The sequence below is a fragment of the Planococcus citri genome, chromosome 5 (assembly GCF_950023065.1).
Source record: "Planococcus citri chromosome 5, ihPlaCitr1.1, whole genome shotgun sequence".
Classification (NCBI taxonomy): domain Eukaryota; kingdom Metazoa; phylum Arthropoda; class Insecta; order Hemiptera; family Pseudococcidae; genus Planococcus; species Planococcus citri.
Window position 1 is genome coordinate 7,273,851 of NC_088681.1, and position 26,105 is coordinate 7,299,955.

The 26,105-nt window shown below is 34.7% G+C and overlaps 1 protein-coding gene across 4 annotated transcripts in view; it reads right to left on the minus strand.

Moving 5' to 3' along the window:
* hth (homothorax) overlaps window positions 1–26,105 on the minus strand; it is a 329,596-nt gene that overhangs the window by 195,002 nt on the left and 108,489 nt on the right. For all 4 annotated transcript variants that reach the window (XM_065366196.1, XM_065366195.1, XM_065366194.1 and 1 more), the window contains exon 6: window positions 21,363–21,557. In XM_065366196.1, coding sequence (XP_065222268.1) covers window positions 21,363–21,557 — 195 coding nt within the window. The remainder of the gene's footprint in view (window positions 1–21,362; window positions 21,558–26,105) is intronic.

The following is a 26,105-nucleotide window of genomic DNA, read 5'->3' on the forward strand; positions in this document are numbered from 1 at the left end:
AAAAAATAATACTTTTTTTCGTACAATTTCAACAGAAAATCAGGACTACATATATTTTTGGCAGATTTTCCAAGGACAGGACTTTCTTTGCATTTTTGGCAAAGAATCAGGATTTTTAGAAGGTACTTAATTCAAAGATTTCAATTAGAACAGAGGTGAGAGGGGGGATTTCAAATGGATTCGAGTCAAAATTTTTCCATTTTTTTTTGCAAAGAGAGCACGAAAAAAAAGATTAAATTTTGCAAGGACAGGATTTTCTCTGCATTTTGGCAAAGAATCAGGATTTCAAGTAGGTATAATTTATTAAAATATTTCAATTAGAGGAGGGGGGGTGGTGATCAAATGGATTTATTTCACTTGAAAAATGCAAAACGTAGGGTCCTTATTTTGGTAGATAATTTTTTTTGGGGGGGGGAGTAACAATTTTTTCGCATTTTGACAAAACACATAATTATTTTGACATTCAGGCAAAAAAAAATCAGTACAAAATCAGGGCAGCACACCACACGAACAAAAATTAGACTAAAAACATCCAAATCAGGACTGCATAAGTCACCCTGTCACCAATCCATTAACCTGGGAACGAGTAAAAGTAATGCGATCGAATAATAAATAATTTAAAATGATTCATCGTCTGGAAAAATCTACGTTTAAACACAACGCAGAGAGATAAGCAAAAAAAAAAAAAAAGATCGACGCAGTGAATGCGGATGAGAAACGAAATGGCAAAATAAGAGGAACACAGCGCCAGAGCCAGAGCAGTCTGTCGAGCATAGGGAATAAAACATAGGGACAGTTTGATTCTAAAGTGTCATTTCTTGGTGGCAAAACGTAACCAACTGTAATTACATTTTGGTACCGTCGATTCGTGGACGTTTTAGTGGCGAAGGGGAGGGCGAGAGAAGAGCAGACACCAGGCAGCGAGATCGAGCAATACGAATATTACGTCAATTCGACCCTTCCCGTTCGCTGGTGCGGCTTTTTACCCTTATTTCTTATTCAATATTCATGGACGAACGCGTTAAATTTCGACGTTATATCGTTTCAATTCGTATACATTTTTTTTTTTTCATCATCATCATCATCATCGCCGCAATCATCCCCCCACACACCAATGCACCGAAGGCTGAACGCTGAGGGATCGACGAGGACGAGCTTTAACCTAATTTTCAACATTACGATTTTGTGCGCGTCTCTTCAATCGCAAGCCCGTAATGTCTGTCATTTGATAATTGACACTCGACGCGGTATCGAATTTCATTTTCTTACACCCTAAAAACGCTCGTATATACTGTACTTTAATTGCCGTCTATCTTCGAGTGGATGCCGGATGGGTTTTGGGTGAGGGGGCAAGAGGGAGCTCTACTAATGTTTTTTTTCTCTTTCTTATAGCACACATCACCATCTCATACATACAACACGAGTCAGGAGAAAAATAATAAAGCGAATCAAACTGCCATTTTTTCTCGAACTTTGAACACTGCAAGATGGAGCTGGACGAAGAAGAGCTTTTCGAGGGTACGAAAATATTGGAATCGAGCACCTTTCAAGCGTCAAATTCGTAGAGAAATTTTTTCCGAATCGATGGTTTTTAGGTGATTTTTTGCCTTTTTCTTTCCCTTTTGCAGGCTTCGATGGTACAGGTACTTTGATTTGTCATCGGTAATTGACGTCAAGCGACGTTTATTGTCGACGAAACACACGATCACCGAACGTCAATTTTTTTGTACTTTGCAAAAAAAAAAAAGGAAGAAAAAAAGCTCGGGCGACATTTCCAGCATATAAATGAATCACGATGTCGTCATTTTTGCCATAGCTTTTTTTTTAGCTTTACTTTGTTGTATAAAAATGGCACCAAGCTGACTAGGCGAAATATTCGCTTCGCTGTGCTATGTATAAAAGAGTATATTATGTGTTGTGTGCGTGAATAAATTACGAGACAGGTGCAAAAATATCGTAGCTATGATCGTGTCGATAATATCGTACCATGAAACTCGTGTCGCGGTTCCACGTTCCAATGCCCTTGTACAATTTTACCTTTGCTATAGCTTTCGTTCCTTTTTGTTTTGTTCTCTTTATTATATACGAGAAGTATTGTCGAAAAAAAAAGGGAGTAAGAAAGCTGAGAATAATTTTGAGCTTTTCGTCAAATTTTCATCCATCTTATCCTGCACTATTAGAATATTGCTCCTAATATTGAAACATCCTGCAGCAATAAGACTAGAGTCGAAACACTCGAACCTTTCTTCAAGCGAAGGAAAAAACCTCTCATTTATTCAACAACTAAATCGACCCATATCCAAAAAAAAACCTCGTACTGCCCTTCTTCCAAATCTGCTACAAAGTAACGAAGAAAAAAATACCACTCACACACACACACTACAACATACTGTAGGTACATATACGAGCACAATACGTAATAATTTCCACCTTAAATTATTCGTGAAAATTGTTGTTTGTTTTTCAGGTTCGTCCATGACAACAGCAGTTCCAACCCAATGATTTGCTTCGCTCTCTAAGTTCGATTATAATGTTGGGAGGTTGGATAACAAATAGACAATCCCTCTCGGTGTACAGTTTAGCGAACCCTGTAACCGTATAGGTGTGTTATTTTTTTTTTTTAGGTAGATACTCGTTACTAACGATGTGTTGTTTCTACATAGCCTAAGGAATATCGATGATGTTCTTTTTTTTACCTTTTTCGTGTACCTATCTATAGCTTAGTATTATAATTTATTTTCCTTTTCCCTATTTTTTTTTTTCGGGGAGGTTTTTTTCTTCGATAGTTTGTTAGAAAATGGTGGAGTACGAGTCGATTGCGTATGGATGTACGTAGAAAAAGTTCCCTAATATTGAAATTCTTCGCGAATAAGTGTGGCAGAGAGATTTTGTTTGAATGAGGAGAGGGAAAGAGGACGAAGATAGGAGTGAAAAGAGAGCATAAACGCAAGAAATACTCAAAGTGAAACAAAAAGTTCGATAATTCTGAAATAAATTACAAAAATAATTTTTCAAAACATTTCTATGAAAATGTCACCAGCCATGAAGATTTAAAAATGATACCAAAATAGGTAAGGGTCAGAAATGAAGAAAATTTGAAGAAAAAAAAAGTGTAAAATTCAATCACAACACTTACTATCATGCTACAAAAAAAAATTCATCCTAAACATGGAATTAATCCAAGTTTGTTCCATTAGTACCTAATATCAAGTTGAGGACTAAACCTAGTGAAAGACGTTCAAATACTTGAGAAAAGGAAAACTGCAGCAGCAGGGTGCACAATTTATAAGAAATTGCTAGTAAATTCATCCAGAATAACCAGTTATTTACCATAAATTACTGGAAAGTTTTGAAAATTACCAATCATTTACGAAATATGTAAGTACCTTATTACCAGGAATTTACAAAAAATTACCAGTAATCAACTGAATATCACAAGTAATGTGGGAGGAATCACCAAATAATTCACCCTAAATTACCAGAATTGCCAACAATTTAGCATAAATTACTGGTGATGTGGTGATTACTCAAAAGATACCAGTAGGCCTAATTCGTCAAAAAATTAACAGTACCTATTATTGTATCAAAAAATTGCTAAAAATAGATCACTAGTAGTTTACTAAAAAAAAATTACTAGTAATTCATTAGAAAAAGAAATACTAGTAATTCACCAGGGAAAAATTACTAGTAATTCACCAAGAAAAAATTACTAGTAATTCACCAGGAAAGAATTATTACTAGTAAATTCCTGGAAAAAATTACTAGTAATTTACTAGAAAAAATACTAGTAATTTACTAGAAAGAAATACTAGTAATTTACTGGAAAAATTACTAGTAATTCACTGGGAAAAATTTACTAGTAATTCACTAGGAAAAAAATTACTAGTAATTCACTAGGAAAAAATTACTAGTAATTCACTAGGAAAAAATTACTAGTAATTCGCCATAAAAAAATAACTGGTAATTTTCTAGAAAAGATCACTAGTAGTTTACTAGAACAAATAACTAGTATTTGCTAGAAATAATTACTAGTAATTTCACTAGAGAAAATTACTAGCAATTCACTGGAAAAAAGTAACTGGAAATTTACTAACTAGAAAAATGTCTATAGTAATTACCAAGAAAAAAATTACTAGTAATTTCCTATACAACAATGACCATGCTAATTTCGATGTAAATGTCGACCCATCCATATCCGTCAATTCTGGATGTCACATGTCTATGTGAATTTTGACCCTATGTCGAGTCAATTGTCGACCAATGCTGATCGGCATTTATGTCAACAATTGGCTCTACTCAGGGTCGAAATTTACATCCACATGTAGGATCCAAATGTGACAGATGTGGATGGATCCACATTGGCATCGAAATTTACGTCGACCTCATGCTACATAAAATTATGAAATTATAGTTTCAAAATTGAAAATTTTTTTCCAAAAATGATTTCTCTTAGGTAGCCTTTGCTCATGCTGAAAGCAGCATTGATGTGGAGGCCACCTTTGAGAAGTACAGACAAAAAGTCTGTACAATCTAGTTCTAGTAATTGATCATTATTCATTAAAGTCTTTATATTGAAAAAGGTGCAATACAAAATCTCTGAAAAAATGCCCAACTTGTAATACAGATGTAACCATTCAACATATTATACTAGACTCATGCATACTATACAAATCAAAATATGAAGAAAATATACTAGGCAGTGACTTTGAATATGTACATCTGAAAGCTGATGATGAAAATCTGTGCCAAAAATTGTACATTTTTCTAAAAGTGTACAACTACTTATTCAATGATATTTAAACACATTATTTTTTCTTAGTGCTTTTTCTCAAATTTTTTCAATGTTATTTTCCTTTTGCATGTTATATATTTCCTATGTATTTTTCATGTTATATATTTTGTTGTTATATTGTTGAATATATTTGTAATCATCTGTGCAAAATAAATTAATATTTGTAATCTGTGCAAAAACAGCAGAAGCAAAAAAGCCTAAGCTGCTGGGCATCTTGAAATAAAAATTCATTCATTCATTCATTCTTTATCTAAGAGTACTAAACTGATACATTTTCATGTCGACAACATGTCCATGTTAATGTTGATGTGAAATTTGACATCAACTATTAACTTTAGTACATCCACAATATCAATGTAATTTTCCAAATTTGAGAAATCTTTTAAAATTTGGTCGATGTTGGTGTTGATGTATTTGTGGACAATCAACTCTCACATCAACATGACATGACATCGACAACTCCAAACTAGGGAAAAGTGAATATTTTTATCAATGCCATTAAAAATTTGTTTTCCTCTTTATTCTAGATAATATTTTTAAATGTTTACCAAACTTTTAAACACTAAAACAGAAATTTCAATTCTGAAAAATTGCTCGATGTAGTTGTAGATGCAAATTTCAAGCATCAAAATTAACATCTACATGTCAAGATGGTATGTCAAGGTATCAGAAATCATGAAAAAATTTCTGAAATTTTCATTAACCTGACTTCTTTACAGACAGAAGGTTCCTACTAAATAACTAATTGGTCACCTTTCCATGGTTATGTTGGAAAAACACGTAGTCTATGCAAATGTCGACGTTGACAATTGTTGTACGGGTTACTAGAAGGAAAATTACTAGTAATTTACTAGAAAAAACGTACTAGTAATTTACTAGAAAAAATGACTAGATAGTAAGTTACTAGAAAATAATAATAATAATAATAATTTTATTGAAGATAGCATTACACAGCAAGTAGGTATACAAATTAAGGACACCCCTATGCCAAAGGAGAGCGGGGGCCAGTAAACAATAGATAATCAAAGACAAATGGGGGAAAAAAATTACTAGTAATTTACTAGAAAAAATTACTAGTATTTTACTAGAAAAAATTACTAGTATTTTACTAGGAAAAAATTACTAGCAATTTACTAGAAAAAAATTACTAGTAATTTACTAGAAAAAAATTACTAGTAATTTACTAGGAAAAAAATTACTAGTAATTTACTAGAAAAAATACTAGTAATTTACTAGATTTTTTTTTAGTAATTTACCAGAAAAAATTACTAGTAATTTACTAGAAAAAATTACTAGTAATTTACTAGAAAAAAATTACTAGTAATTTACTAGGAAAAATTACTAGTAAGTAATTTACTAGGAAAAGCTTGATGGTAATTTACTAGACAAAAATCACTTTTGATTTACTAAAAATGATTACTTGTAATCTCTTGCTGTCGGGATGGGTTGAAGAAAAAATATTAGCTAAAAAATATTCCATTCATACTTGTATCAACTCGGTCTTTCAAAGTTTTTTTCTTCTTTCAAAAAAAGGAAAATCAAGGGGAGAAATTTTGAACTTTCCTAGGGAGAGGAAGAAAAATAAAATTCTATAAGTTAAATTTTCAACGCACCTTTCTGCGGTCGTCTTGCGACAACTTGCTGTTGGGATCCATCAAAATTTGGAGATGGGAGACTTTCTATGGGTTATAAAAATCTTGTGATTTTGTTCAGAAATTATTCAATACCTTTTCTTCCGAGTTTGAGTAGGTACCATGATTTTTTCCTGAAAATGGAAAGTGCGGAAGGGGGAGGAGGAGGGGAGAGGTGAAAAGAAGACAGCTGGCGATAATAATACAGGATTTTTTTCTTATGCTTGAGACTCGAGCGAGTTAAATTTAGGCACCTATAATAATTATTCGACTCAGCAGCCTTCTAAAAATACCTTTGGAAATTTCCCATTTTCCTCATATACCTACGAGTGTGGGTTTCAACGGATGTATTTCAAGTTCACTGATTCGGAAGCATACCGATGTTAAGATTTGTTTCGAGATCTTCTTCAATTTTATACACACGAACGAGTAAAGGAATATTTTGAAATTCGCTCCATTGTGCCCATAAACAAAGCCTAATGAAGCGAATTTCAAAATTGACTGAACTGCAAAAAAAAGGGCACACGTTCGAATGAGCGAAATTTATTCGAATGAAGATGTGCCCACAGTCCAGTAAAATGAAAAAGACAATAACCAGACACAGACTGCGCGTGATTTTGACACATTTCAACTTATTTTGAATATATCTTTTATCCGAATGACCATTTAAAAAAAAAACGGAAGAACGGTTGAAAGGATACCAATAATAACTTATCCAAATCATCCCAGACTCTGGCAAACAAAACGCTCAAATACACTCACGTGGTATAAGAACACCTCTTCTGATCATCATCATCACTTGGCACGTGCAAGGTGCAAATACCTACCTCTCAACCAGCCACCTCCTCAGTCCTCAATGGCCTCAAAAAGCACCACACAGTCTGACATTTTCCCCAAAACAAGCCATCAAATTCGTCTTGACTATAGACACTGGACCTGCGTATAAGACAACCAACTGGCAGCCATCTTGGCAAAAAAACCTGAGTAACGCCAATTTATCCCGCTGGGTGATCTTGGCAGCGCTGTACTTCAATTTTGCAGGCAACAGGGAAGAGGGAGGGTTGTGTAGTCCGGAAGGAACTCCTGGCTGCGCGCGCAGTCAGGAGTACCTCGCGAACTACACAACCCTCCCTCTTCCCTGTTGCCTGCAAAATTGAAGTACAGCGCTGCCAAGATCACCCAACGGGATAAATTGGCGTTACTCAAGATTTCCTTACCGTTTCCGTTCCCCTCGGCCTGCAGTTGGTTGTCTTATACGCAGGTCCAGTGTCTATAGTCTTGACAAACACCCAAACAAACCTATCGATAAATCTGCAACCACATCCCCAAAAAAACAAAACTTCTCCAACTACCACATAATTTTTCCAACTGTCACCAGCAGATCCATCACACTGCTGTAGATCGATTCCATCAACAAGAGGCGAACACACTACACACAATCATAGAGCTATAGGTATACACGTGAAATAGAAGAAAAAAATAATTTCTAATCCAGATGGGTGACAATTGCACGCGGTTTACAGGTCACGTGACCGAGCGTTTATTCGAAAAAGGGTTTCGTGTTTCGTGGCTGAAATTTGCCTGATCGCCTCGCCTTTCCCATGGCATCGCGCATAACATTAGGTGAGATTTTCTGTGTAGTGTGTAGCTGTAGCCCGGCGACGACCACAGTTCGACATGCGGCTTTGCTTTTCAATAGGCCAACAGTTACAGCTAATCAACGCAATTGTATAGTATAAAAGGCCAGTTACTCAATACCATTGTCCTAAGTGGTACTCAGAATACTGTAACCAACGTTTATAAACATCGATTTGCCAATAGCCCTGGGTACGTTGCGTTTGACTGATCCCTTTTCGAGATGGTTTACCATCCCCTACGTACGTATTATTATAAAATAAAATCCAAACACAATTAAACATCGCAGCCCTGCCTTGTGGTCTCACATGCTGTAAGAAAGAAACAAAAAATTGTATTTCTCGAGAGACCCTTTCGTTTCGTGCCATAATCTAAAAACCATAAAGCTTTGTAAATCAATTGGCCAAGTGTAGTATTTTCTAATTAAATAAACACACACATCAACTCTTTATTAACTATGCAATCGATGGACAGGTAGGGTAGAGAGAGGTATAAACACCGACACTCGAACATGATCGAGTATCACGATAAATATCGCTATAGTAGGTACGTACTCGTTTAATTATTAGTCGATATTGGTCTCTATACTCTTGTACTAGGTTGTCGTCAAAGCAGAGAGCTAAAAACAATACCAATCTTATCGACGAAAAATGCACCACACGGAAAAGGTCTTTAGAAGAGAAAAAAAAATCCATCCTCAACTAGTTCTTATCGAATATATATTAAACTGTCAATCCGAGTTTCTTAATCAAGACAACGAGAACACGTTTATGCTTCTCGAAATGTTCTTTTTTTTTCTCCATTTCGATTAAGATAAAATCTAAACGCGAATTCAAACAAGTTCGAGGGTACCTAGTTGTATATTTTTCCACAAACAAACCATCATAGGATAATGGAAAGGATTTAAAACGCCCGATGCCCGAATACGAGCTATACGAGACCGCAGCAGACCGCAGAGAAAAAAAGTTGTTTGAATATTCTAACGATTGTTCCTACAACGACATCGACGACCAAGATACCGAGAGATTCGTAAATTTAAAATTCACCCGTTTTTTTTCTTCTTTTTTTAATCGATTTAATATCACAAGATGAAGAGGAAAAAAAAAACAACTAAACTCGATACCCAGGGTCCTGCGACCAGCGACGATTGTGAGCTGGACTATTGACAAGTTTTTTTTCTTCTTCTTCAACCGGTCGTCGTGTCACAAGCAGCAAGGGCCTCGGTGTAAGGCAAGAATTTGACCATCGTCAGCTTTTTCTATACTTACCTCAATGTCTATCGTCGCAATAATTCCGTACAACATATCCAATTAGAAATCGTCAAGTTTTCTTATCCAAACATTCGCAGTACTATACTAATTGAATTAAAAACACTGCGGTAGGCTTTTGGATAATTTTTTTTCGCATAATTATACTTAAAAGAATTAAAATATACGAACCTAACGTGTGAACCGGTTTATCAAAGCGCCACGATGTACAAGTTTTTCGTTATCTATAATGTTATGTCATTTATATATGTAAGTACTTCGTTTACCATATCAATTATTATCTACGAGTATTCGAGGCGAAGGTCGCAGCAGATGTTGCCCCCTTATTAATAATAAACTCAGCTCTGCAAGTATGCACAAATATCCAACCCACAACTTTCAACTTCCCTACACTTTGCCTCTGCTCCTCGTACTCTTTTAAACCCCTCTATTAACTTTTTCATCATCATTCTATATTTTGTATTTTGGTAAGCACTAAAACAAAACCAATCCAACGAACCGGTTCGTCGCTGTGTGCGAATTATACATACCACTTACTCGATGGTAAAACAAAACAATAGGACGTTTTTGCTCTTTTTTTCCACCACCTTTCCTCCTTCTCGCAGGAGCTATAATGCTGTAGCCAAAAAACAACGCATCATCTACAGCAACGTGAGGAAGTGTCATCGACAACACTCCAAAAAGACGAACACCACTCAATACAAACACAAGTGGAAATACCCAAATGCGACCTGCTACCCATTTATGGTCACAATGTGGAACCATTTTCACTCGGTTGTCTTTTTTTTTTCTTTTTTTTCCCCTTGCCATCACATCATGTAAGATAAACACATCAGTGTTATAAAAAAGTGCACCAGGAATGTGATACAGTATAAATAAAAGCTGTGCAGGAAAGAGCAAAAAAAAAAAAAACTGTCCGAGATGAAATCGTAATAATCATATTATAAGACGTCATATTTCCAGATATGGTTTTATAGATCGAGTATTCGGTATTTTTTTTTGTTGAAATTCTTTTTTCAAGCCGAGACCATCGTCATTGATGTCTTTATTTCGCATGCTCCTGGTAGGTAAGATCGATACAGGTGGTGCACATGGGCAAGAAAAGAAATGAGGACGAGGAGAGGTACGAAGACTGAAATGACAGATAAATCAGAAACGTATCGAGTCGGGTGTCGAATTCACCGATTCACGAATCGGGTTGAAATTTTGCCTGCAGCGTGAAGGTCATTGACCTCTAAAAAATGAAAACCATTTGATAAATGGCTAGAAAATTTTGCTCAATTATCATTTGTAAATTGCCTAAAATTTTTGGTTTATTACCAAATCGTATTTTTTGGTAAGTAGGTAAATTTTTTTGTAAATTATTAGGATTTTGATTCTTTTTTTTTAGTAATTTTTGGTAATTAACTCAAGATCTTTGATAACTAGTAATTTTTGAAATTGAAAAAAAATCAGGTCATTTTTGGCACATTATCATGTTTTAGTTTTGTTTTTTCTATTTTTTTGCTACATTTTTGGTAAAATTCGGTACATTACCTACTAGTTATTTTTGGTCAATTACCAAGAATTTTTGGTAAATTACCAGTAATTTTTGGTAAATTACCAGTAATCTTTTGGTAAATTACCAGTAATCTTTGGTAAATTACCAGTAATTTTTGGTAAATTACCAGTAATTTTTTTGGTAAATTACCAGTAATTTTTTGGTAAATTACCAGTAATTTTTTTTGGTAAATTACCAGTAATTTTTTTTGGTAAATTACCAGTAATTTTTTTTGGTAAATTACCAGTAATTTTTTTTGGTAAATTACCAGTAATTTTTTTTTGGTAAATTACCAGTAATTTTTTTTTGGTAAATTACCAGTAATTTTTTTTTGGTAAAATACCAGTAATTTTTATGCGTTTCTGGTGATTTTTGATGAATTACCTACTAAGTAGTAACTTCTGGTAAAGATCTAGAGTGTTTTTGGTCAATTTACGTGAATTATTGAGAAATTACTGGTTTTTCAGGTGAATTTCTGGTAATTCTTGGTAAATTTTTGGTAATCTTTGGTAAATTTTTCATAACCCATAAATGATGAGTTGAAATTCAGACCTCCCACCCCCTCCAAATTTTGATAGATCCCTCTGAAAAGTGAAATGAAAATTCGACCTGTTGAATTATTTCATCTCCCCCTCCCCTCTAGAAAAGTTCAAAATTTCTTTCCTTTATTCTCTGTTTTCAAAAATGAAAAAAAAAGAAAAAATTGAAATACATGAAATACTTTCTAGCTAACTTTTTTTTCAACCAATCTTCAGTTTGAATTTTTATGAATCCAATAAACAGACTTGACCTATTGAATTTTCCATATCCCTATTCCCTTGAAAATCTCAAAATTTCTCCACATGATTTTTTTGTTTGAAAACTGAAATGATACAAATGTTTTTAGCTGTTTTTTTGCCAATGTTTACTTTTGTTTTGTTTTTTCTTAGGAACGGGAGAAGAGGGAAGGGTAACAGGATGAGAATGAACATTTTTTGAACAAAAATACTCGTATCCTAGATCCATTTTTATGGATTTTTTTTCTAAAATTCTGAGAACGTGAAATTTTTGAAATTTAATGAGTCATCAACGGAATCGAAGGGAATAATTGACTTTTGCTATGTCTTTTTTAGGTGGGGGGGGGGGTGTCATTTGTCCATATTTAGCGGATAATTTCTTCTTGTTTTCAGTACTCCTAATATTAAAAAAAAAAAAAAAAAAATGAAAGTGTGCAAATGAACGAAAATAATTGTTTAGATAATAATCTAAGGTGTATCTATTTTTCTAATTGAAATTTGTAATGACTTAAAATTTTTGAAATCTTTTAAAACTGGACCATTCTTCCCAAAACAGGTTGGATAGATGCTGGAGCGAAAAAAAACATGATTTTTTCAAAAATACCTCCTCCTCTTTGAGTGCTCAGCTCACATCTTCGCTCCAGAGGCATCTCTCGAGATGAAAATTTTTATGGTTTATTTTCTACTCACAACATGAGCATCTTCGTTGAATTTGATCAAAATTGTTGGACTTTTTTCTCGAAATCCCCCCTAATATGTATGAGATCCAATCTACACCTCTGCCCCCTCCCTCTTTGGGCCATTTGAATATCACAATAGAGCGATATTTTACATCCAGACACTTTGATTAAAATTATACTCAATCCTACCTATATGTATATAGGTCGCGAATAAACGCAAATTATAATACATAAAAATAGCCATAACGAGCTGCAAAAATGCTAAATTTTTCCACCAAGGTATACGACCTTCTTACGAATGCTAATTGTTTATACATTGGCGATGTTAATTTTTCGGCAAGTGTGATAAGAGGCGCCTCAAAGTTTATGGCATCGTTACCATGTCGTCATGCGTCATAATCCTCAACTACATGCCATAAAATTTATCAACGCGGAATTACCGAATTAGTTCGCCAATCTCCTCCTTTCGAATCGAAAACCCTCGATATAACAGAGAATAAGTCACTGTCAATCAATGGCGTACATGTGACGATGGGGGTCACTGACCTCGAAGAATTTTCTTGTCCATTTAAAATGCTCTCGTCTAGTACATGTTTAATTGTTTTCGCAAAGTGATCGTCACGTCATGGAATGTTTTCAAAATCAGCGTCACTTAATTATACTATGAAAAGTCAACTCGAACGAATATTTCTCGAGCATGGCATCAGAATCGGGACTGAAAAGAGCACAAAGGCGAAGTCGGGGGAGGAGTGGGGTGGAGGAGACGGTTCCCGAGTATTTTAAAAACACAACGACGCGATAAAGAGAAATTTTATTCGTAGATGCTGTTCGTATATAACACTAAATTATTCGAAGGGTATAAAGAGGAAAATTGAAATCTATGGAAGCAACGTCCATTTTTACATACTATTTGGTTCGAAAAATTTCTTGGCTTGGGAATTGAAAGCCGTTGGCAACGATTTCACTTTTTTTTTCATCTTCGCTGCTCTTTCCTCGGTATATCGTACCTTTCTCATACACGATGTTGTCTTTGTCGATCTGGGCAGAGATGAGGGGTTGATGGGGGTGGGAGGTTATTTCGGCTTGTATATGCGTATACGTAGATATACGTTGTGTACTAAAAATGAATAAAATATCGAAGAACAGAAATTAAAAAAGAGTCGTTCTCTCGTTCTGCTGACGAACGTGGCCAAATTTATCACCGCGCCAATGACTACCATCGGAAAGAATTTTATTATAATCTTGTCGCAGAAAGAGAGATGGGTCCATGCTGCCCGAGCCCACTCCCCTGCATCATCAGTGGGTTCGGTTCGGTTTGACTTTTAATTACCCAAGTCTCGGAGCTCGCCGAATTGGCGTATCATCCGCGAAACGTTAAAATAAATGACGTCGTTTACACGATGTTTTATCGTAGACGTTTAATCGTAATGAGCTACTTTAAAACTGGCTGTTATTCGGTTGTAGTTTTAATGACGATTTAATGTTGTCATTTTTTGATTAAGCAGATGCAAAGTACGAGTATACACGACGACGTGATCCACCACGTCCCAGTCCAAGCCCAAGCCTATAAGCAACCCATCTCGTTCATCTCATCGTCGTCGTCCATACATTAACACAGATGTATCGCAGATGAGACCACAGACCAGAGAGAGCTCGACAGAGATCGTTTTCAATAATCGAGAAAGCATCGACGATAATTGAAAAGCCCTTAAAGATTCCAACAATTTACATATTGAATTCAACTACCAACAAAATTACACACAGAGTCGACCTTTGATTGAATAATACACTATACGCCTGCAGCACGATCCAAGAATGGCAGAGGGAGGAGGAAGAATTTAAATGTTGTTTTTTTCTAAATCTGTCACACCAGCGCTGTTTCCGTTCACACGACCATTGACATGTACCCTCTGCGGTCTTCCCCCTTGTGTCTGTCAGTTCTTCTATTTTTTTCATTTCATTTTCCTTCATAGTATAGTCTCCTTTTTTTCGTGCTCGTTGCCCCTCGCCTCCTGTGCCCCGCTGTAGCTCGCTTTACTCGTGTATTTCCGCGTTAATGATGCGAGCTGGTCTTGAAGCGATTAACGTAAACGCTGCTCTTGTGTGGGATTTAATTGTAGACTAAAAGCTTCGACCGTGTCGTTTTGTTGTTTTTATCCTACATACGACGATGAGTGAAAGGGCCGAAGCAGGCTTATCTACGACGATGGGTTTCTTTTTCTTTTTTTTTGTTTTTCGTGCATGGTTTTTGTCTTAATTCTTCGCATAACTCATAGAGAAGTAATTGGTTGTTGGAAGCTCACGATGTGTGGGGGGCAAGTCGTTCAAAATTTTGGCAGGTCGATCAACTTGAAATTTATACGACGATATGGTTTTCAAACTTTTTGCGAAATTTTGCCCAAAATTGATACCCAACAAAACATATTTTGATACACCTATTTTTTCGATTTTTAAAGTTTTCAAACATCGGGTGCAGAGGGGGGGGGGGGGTCGAACTTCATCAAAAGTCATTTTCGAATCTAGGGCTTGAAATGAAGAACTGTAATAATATTGGCTATTTCAACAGGCATTAAATCCACTATTTAATTTTTTTTTAGAGACTTCAGTGACTGAAAAATAGCAAAAAAGTGACCAAAATTTTGAGAAATGAGAGCAAAGTAGGTATATTTTTATGTTAGTCGGAAAGTCCGCAAAAGGATCTATTGCAACCCCCCCCCCTTCGATCCTCCGGGACAACTTTTTTCTTAAAGAGGGGGTCTTAAGGAATATTTCTAGCCCTTGTCTTCAAAAAAAAAGTGGCCCTATCTACAAAATGGCGGCCATTTTGATTGACAGGTCAGCCGAAATCGCAAATTTTGCGTTCCAACGTTTGAAAATCAAATTTAGGCCAAGAATGAGGGAAAAAAATCAAAATTTTACCAAATTGACCAAGAAACCTGAAACTTGGGATATACCCTATTTTCTACACGCCAAATCGATTGAAAACTGTTTCAACCCGTTTTGAGCAGTTCTGGAGCCTCCAGCAGAATTTTGAAACTCGAAATTCCCATAAAATTTCATCAAATGTAGTTGGAAAGCCCAAATTCATTCCGCAAACTAATTTTGATACGACAAGAAGTCGACTCCAGCGACTTTTTGAAAATTACTGGAGCGTCCAGTAGATTTTTGGAACTCGAAAGTCAAAATTCATTCCACAAACTAATTTCGATACGCCACGAAGTCGACTGTAGGTGGATTTCAAGTCGTTTTGGAGCCTCCAGCGACTCTTTTGAAATTACCGGAGCCTCCAGTAGATTTTTGAAACTTGAAATTTCCCAAAATTTCATCAAATGGAATTGGAAAGCCCAAATTCATTCCGCAAACTACTTTTGATACGACAAGAAGTCGACTCCAGTGACTTTTTGAAAATTACTGGAGCCTCCAGTAGATTTTTGGAACTGGAAATTTTCCAAAATTTCGTCAAATGGAGATGAGAAGTCAAAATTCATTCCGCAAACTAATTTCGATACGCCACGAAGTCGACTGTAGGTGGATTTCAAGTCGTTTTGGAGCCTCCAGCGACTTTTTGAAAGGTTGTATGGCGTTTTTCGGAAAACTGAAATTTCCAAAAAATAGCCAGAAGCTTCAAAACTATTTGCAACCATCATGCAGTCAGTTTGAGAATTAAATTTTAGCTTGCTAACTCCATTTGATAAAATGTTGTGGGAATTTCAAGTTTCAAAAATCTGGTGACTCCAGCAATTTTCAAAAAGTCACTGGAGGCTCCAAAACGACTTGAAATCCACCTGCAGTAACTTCGTAGCGTATTGAAATTAGTTCGCAAAATAAATTTCGGCTTTCCATCTCCATTTTTGATGAAATTTTGGGAAATTTCGAGTTTCAAAAACCTGCTGGAGGCTCCACAACTGCTCAAAACAGGTTGACACAGTTTCCAATCAATTTGGCGTGTCGAACATAGGGTACATCCCAAGTTTCAGCTTCCTCAGTCAATTTGGTAAAATTTTGATTATTGTCCTCATTTTTGGCCTCAATTTGATATTAAAAAATTCACCAAAAATCGAAAAAGGAACTTTAGCACTTGAAATTTAGGTAGGTGATAAATTTATATGTATTTTTAATGTTGAACCAGTTGATTTTTAATTTTTTTTTTTTTAATGATGATTCTGAAGGATTTTCATGAGAAATATTTATTGATCATTTCCTAAAAGCTTGCACTTTTTCTTTTTTACACGACAAATCTTTTAAAATAAGTGAGCAGAGTCACTTTTTTTGGCCATTTTCACCGAAATAGTGACAAAAAAGACTTGCAAATGAAAATAGTGACCAAGTCACTTTTTAAGTGACCGAATTTCATGCCTGTTTCAACTGTATAATTTGGTAAGTATACCTACTTCATTCGATGCAATTCTTTTTTTTTGCTCAATTTCAGCAATTTTTCTACGAAGGGGTGTGAAAAATCATAGGTACGCCATGTTTGTTCTCGCTAGTTAAATACATTGACAAATACAACAACCAATAACACACGAATCTCCCCCATACATTGTATTATTTTCAACAACTGAGTCGATACGTCCATCTCGAAGAAACAACAATTTGGCAAAAAAAAAGTTATTAGGAGTTTATTTTACAAAATAGCAAAATGCACCTCATGTACTCGGTTGTTTACTCGGCACGATGAGGACACACATCGTGTTTACCAGCACATATGAAGGGTTAAGGGCGAAGATCCAGGGGGGGGGGGTCTGTACCTAGGATTTTTTTTCAATATACATGCAAATCTACGTTTATCTTCAATAGCTGTGTGTATGTAATAAGACGACGACAACACCAGTATAGCGTAGAAATTCGGCAACTTATTACATCTTGGTCGTGGTAGTGTTTGGTAAAAGCATGAAAATAGTTCACAGCGACGTTATATTAACGCAGTACCAGCCCATCCATCTATCTGCAAAACTCCATCCCTCAGCGCACGATTCAGCTTTGCTATGTCGTTGAACGTCGAGTCGTGAGTCTCACCCTTATCGAGTTTTTTCTCGGTTTGCTAATAGTAAAACCGGGGGTTGGCACCCCAATTTCGCATTCCCGGCGTGTTTTTCGCTAAGCTCAAAGCTCGTGGGGGAATTTAAGCCGTAGCAGAGAGGGTGGTTGGGCGCAACGTCGAGTTTTTACTGGTAATTGGTGTCAATTTGATGGTACCCATCACTCACAGAAAACGCCAGTAATAAAACCTGTACTTACACGTTTCCCCTTATTTTTTTTTTCTTCTGCACTATCTATACGTACGTATCTCGCTATACCACCCTGTTCGCTCTTTCGTTACGCTTTTCCTCGTATCCCTCGCTCTTGCTCTGTGTGTATGTGTGTGTGGCAGAAAGCTACAAAATACCCTTTTAAATCAATTGTTTAAATTTAACCGAAAGGAAAAACATTTCGGCGATTTTTTTACACGCTTTAATGGGCTGTAATGTAAGTTGTGCAGCATTCCTCTAAAGTTAACCCTTTAAGACGCGAAAAGAATCTGACGGATGGAAATCGAAAAATTTTATTACATGGGAAGGAGTATGCATGGACAACTTTGTTTAGCAGATTTTTTTTCAAAAATTGAGGTTTACTCAAAATTTCAATTTGGAATAAGTATGTCAAAACTTTTTGAAGCCAAAATCCAAAATTTTGAGAAAAAATAAAAAATGATTTTCCGCACAAGTTGTGACAATTACAAAATCATTTTCAAATCAAAAAAATTCAGACTTGGTGCAATAGATTTGCATTTCCAAAATAGAATCCTTTTGTCTATTTCTAGTTTGTTTATTTCAAGTTCAGGAGCTTTTATTTTATAAAGTGCCTTATTCGAATGTTTCATATCATCGATCAAATCACGCAAGAGTTTGATACTGTTATCCAGTGTGCTGCTTTCCTATGTGAGTCTGAGCAATCTCCCTGAAACGACTTATGATTGGTAGCAAATTTGACCTCACGTGAATTACACGTCTATGGAGCCACATTTACAATTTTTGGACACATTTGACAAGACACGTGGTCTCTGTCCAATAATGTAAAGTTTCTGTGGTGCTATTTGAGAGCACATGAAACAAACATGATTAGGTACAGTGAAAGCTGCTTAATGTTATCACTTTTGTCTTAGCCCAATTTTTAATAACATAAAGCGACTGATAAGTAACAAAAACCAATTGAAATAAAGTGAATTTTTTTGACAACAATTTCTATAGGTAGTGTTTATTTTGACATAGTTTACAAACACATTCTACCTCTAAAAAGTGCATTAACGGTCAATGAACAAAAATTTTGCAAGAAATTCTAGAAAAAGTGTTGAAAATAGGTTGAGACTTCAAAAAATTACGAATTACAGTAAAAGCTCGTTATAACGCATTTGGATATAACGCTGATTTCTTCCGGTCCCTTGACATCCCCATTCAAACCAATGTAAAATTAATCGCGATATAACGCTCATGAGCGATTATAAATCGCGTTTTAACGCTCTAAAATTCAGGAAAATCACATTTTTTTCATAATTTTAACAACAAAAACCCAATTTTTTGCAGAAAAAGCTTACTCATGTGTTAAAAATGATCACTTTCTGAAAATTTTGGCCGCAACAACAGTTTATTTTGCAATTTTTGTAGTTTTGATTTTTAAAAAAGCAAAAAAAAAAAACATTTATGGCAGAATTTTGCCAAAAAATCATTTATATTGTTATAGCAGACCTCAAAATCAAAGTAAAATTTCAGATTTTTTTATTTCCAACTGGAACAGTTGTTGAAATTAAAAATAAAGTTCACTTTTCCACTTCCTTTATAAGGATTTTTTCGCTTTAAAACGAGAATTTGCGGTATAACGCCAATCAGAGTCAAAACGAGACTTTTGGTTATAACATGCTTCGGCTTATAATGCTCTTTTTCTCTGGTCCCTTGAAGAGTGTTATAACGAGCGTTTACTGTAAGTATTAAAACTGATGTCAATAAAATTAGAAACAGGGCTTCATACCAAAACATTTTCAGGTACTGGTATCATCGAGTATGGGTATTGGGTATGGTATTTCAAAATTTATCGGGTTCTGGTATGGGTACACTGTACAGGTATTGGATTTTCTTCATTTTTTGCTATTTTGGATAAAATTTTGGTGGAATACTTGAATGTACTTGTACTAGTAGCTAATCTATCAGGTATTCAGGTTCAAAATAGTTTTATTGGGTACGGGTTTGGGTTTGGGTACAGAAATTTATAGATTTTTGTTCAGGTATTCGGGTATATGGGTACGGGTTTGAAACCCTGATTCTAAAGAACTTCTGAAATTTCAGAAAAATTAGGCAAAAACAAGGTGAAAAAGTGTTGGACATTTTATAATCACATAAATACATGAAAAACCCCATTAAAATCAGTTAGAAATAATAACATTAAGTATGTGATGCTCCAATCACAATAACTGATGGAATTGCTATCTAATTAAGTAGATATAAAAGATCTGGACCAAACAATTTTAATAACATTAAGCAATTGATAACATTAACCATTATAATAATAAGCGGCTTTCACTGTATTTGTATTTGTATCTCATCTTCATCTTTCATGAAAAATAGTACCTACCCCCTTTCATAGTATCCTCAGAAATTTGGGTATCTAAAAGTACATCTCTTTCTTTGGAGGGGGGGGGGCTGTTGTAACTTGAAGTCCTTTCAGTATTCCTCTTTGAGTTTTTCAAAAGCTTTCTGTTGCTCTTACCTCCACTTAGTCGGTAAGTCGCATTTTGTGAGGCTGTAAATTGGATTGACAATTTGCGAGTATTCTGGTATGAAATTACGGTACATAAACTGGTACATATTTACAATTTATCAGAGCTGTGGGTCCAAAACAATTCTGAAACTGGAACCGATTAAATCCCGATTCAAATTCAATCCCAAAACCTATCCCAAAACTCAGATCGTTATTTTCCTTGATCCTAAAACTGAAAAAATCCCAGAACCGATATAATTTTGAACCCAAAACAATCCCACAACTAAAACAAGATCATTATACGGCTTCAAGATTTCAAATTTTTGATTTTTTCTCCTATTTGATTGTGATAAATTGTCATTTTAAATAATTTATCATCATTCGTTCAGATTATAATAAAAATTACTCGATGAATTGAGCAACATATGCATTTAAGCCATTAAACAAATTACACTATTGGATTCTTCACGTCAAAACTTCCCAGTTTTTAGACCCCCTGCAAGGTTCATTAGTCAATTTGGGCTTAAAATTGGTTGAAATGAAAATCCCAAAACCAAAACCGATTCATCCCAGAACGAAAACAATTTTTTCAGTCTTGAAACAAATCCTGAAACCAAAATGAAAGTTTAGAAGAACAAATCCCGAAACAAATCCAATCCTGAAATGAATAAATTTTGATCTAGAAACTAAAATTTCTGACCTGTTGTCCTAATAGGGATTTTGTAAATTGTAGGATTTTCAACATTTCCAATGCATTCAATAGTAAAAAAGTTGAATTTTCAATGACCTTGAAAAGTTTTACAAAAAATGATATTTTTCATAATGGTCATTGGAATGACCTTGAAACTTCATTTTTGATTTGAAAATTATGTAGCTCTCTGATTTTGTAATTGTCACAACTTGTGCAGAAAATCATTTTTTATTTTTTCTCAAAATTTTGGATATTAGCTTCAAAAATTGTTGACCCATAAGTAATATACCTACCTAATTAAAAATTTTCTAGATTTTTATGTCGGTATTACCTGGATAAACTTTTTGGAAAATTTCCTTATCCTAACATGAAAAATTTATTTTGGAAATCTGGATATAAAAAATACCCATTTTGAGCATTTCTTCAAATTCCAAAATGAGATTTTGAGTAAACCTCAATTCTTTTTTAAAAAAATCTGCTCAACGAAGTCATACCTACTCCTTCCCATTTATTGAAATTTTTCAATTTTCACTCGTCTGATTCTTCTGGGATCTCAAAAGGGGGATAGTGGGTAGGGGGTAGGGGTAAGGGGGCTAAATAAGTAAATTTTCTTCGACTTACCACGTCCGGCGTGCTAGCACCGTCTGTATGAGAAGCGGAATCGGCGTTACTTCGGCCATCGTTACCATTCGTTGAGCCGGTTAGTTCTGGAATTGGTTTAGTGGTTTCCCTTTCGTCGATGACAAGATCAATAGGCATTTTACCTTTTAGACAACTGATATATCGATGACAGAAATTATCACATAATTCGTGCACCTGTAACATTCACGAGAAAAAAAATCCTACATTAGTTTCAAGTCACCATACATACGATGAGAATTAGTTTTCTATACGCATACCAAATACCAAATATCCTATAAGCCTATTACGTAATTTCACATCATACACAAGTTACATATTCGCCAAAAAGAAAAAAAAACTAAAAGAAAAAAAAAACCAGAAGCTCCGTATATATTTCACACGTCTAGAAGTAAATTTACACTACCTACCTACAAAATATATCCGCGTACAGCGAGTAAAATTGCAAGTAACAGAGGTACATACGTATAAGTATACGAGATTTACACAATGACACCGATAATTGGCTAAAGTGAAAAATTACCAATGAAACGTTCACCATGAGTAGGTAAACTTTACAATATGAATGGATACCAATTAACTTGGTCCGCGTCCCTCCCGTCTCCGACCAATTAACGCGTGCATCGTGTCTTTGGCGAAGAAGGAGAAGAAAAAAAAATGGCTCGTAAATTATATACGAGTACCTATACTAATTCTCGTATACTTTTCATATACTTAGGTATACTGAGAGTACCTGTACCTATAATATATTTAATGATTTGTCATTTTACGTATAGTATACTTCCATCTCCCATCGATAGCGTTATTTTTCAAACCACGATATTGTACTCTTTGCAAAGCATGGCTTTTTAGCCCATGCCTGTCTTGCAGATCGCGATCGTCGAAATTACATATTTTTTTCAAATTTCATCGTGTGTAACTTGTCAACATTGTTAAGTGAGTCATCACAAAAGGTGGCAACAAAACGACGACGAATTACACACGTACACTATACAATACTGTATATCGATATTATTCACAGCTTAACGAGCTCCACCAACCTATAAGTTGTGTATGTATACTTACGTATGGTTTTTATTTACTTTTTCTGCTTTTTTCCCCCACATTTTTATTATTCGTTTCGTACTCAAACACATGATCGAAAACGAAAACGTTGCAAACATGAATCGAAACCAAACCAATATCGACGTATTAATTTTTTTTTTTTGAGAACTAGTCGTCAGCACGTCGTCGTCGTCGTCGTAGTCGTCGATTACACAAAATAGAAAACGAAAAAAAAAAAATCCTAATACGAAATTCAAATCACTTTACCTAACCCAAACTAATAAAAATTATCATACGAATGAAATTAACCCGTTCCGAGAATTAATACGTAAGTCGTTCTTGCTCCTCCTTCTCCCCCTCCTCATCTGTTTGGTCACAAATTACACTACACAAAAATGTGAGCGAATAATTACGAAATTTTTAACGAAAAAAAATAAAAATACACCCATTATAACGATTGTAATTTCTAAGAAATTCGTTAAATTAGATTAGAAAAAAAAAGTTTTCGGGTTATTATAAGTAAGTGTAGTAATTTGCAATTCTGTATCCGGATATACGTATTTTTTTTGGAGGTTAATAAACTGCGCTTAAATTGATTCCAATTTACCCCCCTTTCTATTTGTTTATCTCTAATTCGCTTTGATAATGTGCATAAAATTTCGATTTCCTTGTTTTTTATTCTAAAATTTAAGCAATATTTATTCAATGGTTTGATAGCGACAAAACATCAACTCTTAATTGCTTCGTGAAAAATTATGTTTTCCGAATTTTTTTTTTTTTGACCATTTCTCGAAACGGATGCATTTGCATTTTGCATGTTTACCTACCTATTTGGAAAAAACACAACCCAAGTAACAAAAATAACATCTGACCTACTTCCTTCCTACGTCATCGAGGACCTAATTTTAAATTTTATTACATTAATTACAATTATTATAGGTACGGAAATTGCACACTTTTTTCTCCGATTAGAGAAGGAGGAGGGGAGAGGAGGAGTGAGTCCATTTCGGTGATCACAGAACGATGGGTCACGAAACAAAGAATAATGAATTTCAAGAAATTGTCTGTCATTAAACAAATTTCATGCTTCTTAAAATTTTGTCAACTTTTTTACATTTTAGGTTAAAGTTGGAGAAGGGGGGGAGGTGGTTGGGAAGTCCAATTCACACAAAAGCTTGAAACATTCACATGAGTTGGAAAAATTGTTTTTCACGAAACGTATATTTTGTTGCATTTCGAAATGTCGAACTATTTTAGGTTTTTTAAAGGGGTAGGAGAGAAAAGTTTGACTTGCATACTGATAATTTTTTTTTAAAACAAGCATATGGGAAATTTTGAACATTTTTCAGAGCTTATTATAAAAATTATTTGCCATCCAAACGAACTTTCTGCATTTCACATTATTGGAATCTTCCTTCCATTCTATTTCAAGCTGAGGAGGAGGAGGAGGAGAGTGAAGATATCAATTTCAAACTTTTTTGAAAAATTTGTAGTGATAGGAAAACAAGTTGATCACCAGACGGAGGGGAGGGTGAGAGGAAAATAAATTTAATTTGCATACTGATAAACAAAAGAAGACATACTTACGAGACAAAAAAAAAAATCAAAAAAAAGTAAAATTCCTAAAGGTCAATGACCTTGAAAATTGCATAGGTGTGTTTTGGGAGGAGGGACAAGGAGGGAATGCAACTTTCAAGATGATTAAAAGATAAACGGGCATGAATTTAAAAAAAAATTTAAAAATACAGAATTTCGAAAAATTTCAGGGGTTAGAAAAGTTGTATGTTGCAAGATGATTTTTTTTTAATTTTTATGCTAATGACAGGAAGAATGAATCAAAAACAGAAAAATCCAAAAATATGGAAAATTTTCGAAAATTTTTGTGGATTAGGAAAATTGTTGATCACGAAACAATTCTATGAACTTCAAAATTGAAAATCTACTTCTTATAAAGTGGAAGGAGGTGGGGGAGGAATCCAATTTTTACGGTGGTAATTGGACGAATCAAGCGTAAAGTAGAAAAATCCACAAATTTGGGAAATTTTTGAAAATTTTCAGGAGGTGGTAGGAGGAGGAAGAAATTTGAATACATTCATGAGAACAAAAATAACACAAAACAGATAAGAATCCAAAAATTTTAAAATTCTCAGCAATCGGAAAAATTAATTGGCCACAAAATAGATTTTATGTATTTTAAATTTAATTGCATTCTTTTTTTTTGGGGGGGGGGGGGTGAGTGCAGAGAAGAACTCAAAAACAGGAGAAATTTGAAAAAAATGTATGTTTTAGAATCTGAAAAAAATATTTATTAATTCGTCACAATTTGGCGCCAAAAATTAGTTACTCCCTTATAAAGAAAATTCTTGATCAAAATTTTGCTCGAAATTGTGAATAAATTTACTTTTTAGATGAAACGATTTCTAGAAGTAAAAAAACTCATTTTTTTCGCACACTTCATTAAAAATGTTCAATTCTGATTATCCCAAAGCGAAAAAAAAAATTCAGGGGACTGAAATTTGCACCGAATATTTCCTCATCTTATCCAGGTTACATCTACGTATTCCAATCCTATAGAAATGTTACACACGTGATCAAATTTTATGATAGATTTGCGAGTACAAGGTTGACACATATCTGTTAGTGCTAGCTCGAGGGGGAAGATGCCATTGCCTATACTACAATTGTACATAAAATTCAGGTTACAGCAGCGTATAGGTATATACCTTGTACTCACACATTCGAGTGTTTGTACAAGTATATATTTTTTTAGATTTATGCTTTTTCGTAGTTGTCGGGCTCTTTTGTGGTTTGACGAAAAGCTGGTGATTATTTAGTCAGCAGGTTCACTTGGCTCGTCCTATGGTGTAGCTATGTAGACTGTAGTGGAACGCGCGAGTGTGTCAAATTACGTGGTTCGTTTGTTGATTCAAGTGCTACAATAAGTACTTATTTACTCGTTACGTCAATCATTATTATATTCGCGAAACATGTACATACTACTCTACCTACAGTAATATGCGTTTTTATAGATTACCTACGCCGATAGATAGGGTTTTTTTGCAGCAGTTTGCAGTCGCGTAGTCGAATTTTCCGACGATTTTCCAAGTCCATGTGTGACGAAGAGATTTTTTATTTATTTTTTTGGTCTTATATGTATTATGTATGTATGTACTACTCGTCTGTTGTCTTATAATGTAGAAGTATAGTCTTTTCCGTAGGTAATATGATGTGTGTACGAGCGTAATATATGATGAGAGATGACCAAGCGAAAATTACACAAGTTTATAGCGGTTTAGTTTGGGAAAAAAATTCATCACGAGTGTGTGTGTGTTTTGAAGGCCAGGAAGGAGGTAAATACGTATTTGTATCGTCGATCATCGTTCCAAAATTTCGTCAATATTTTCCAAAGCACGAGTATATGTGTCTTTTTCAATTTAATCGTGAAATGGAGAAAATCGTTTTTAAAAAATTGGAAATTTTCAATATTTTTTGGGGACAATTTTAAGAGCTGCCAAAAAATTGATGAAAAATTGAAAATTCTAGTGATTATCATTCAAATACTCCAAAAAATCGAATTTCAAGTCAATTTATTCACGACTTCGTATAAGATTTTGATCGAGAATTTTTTTTTAATGACTCGGTAATTAGGTATACATAATTCATTTTTGGGCCAGATTGTGA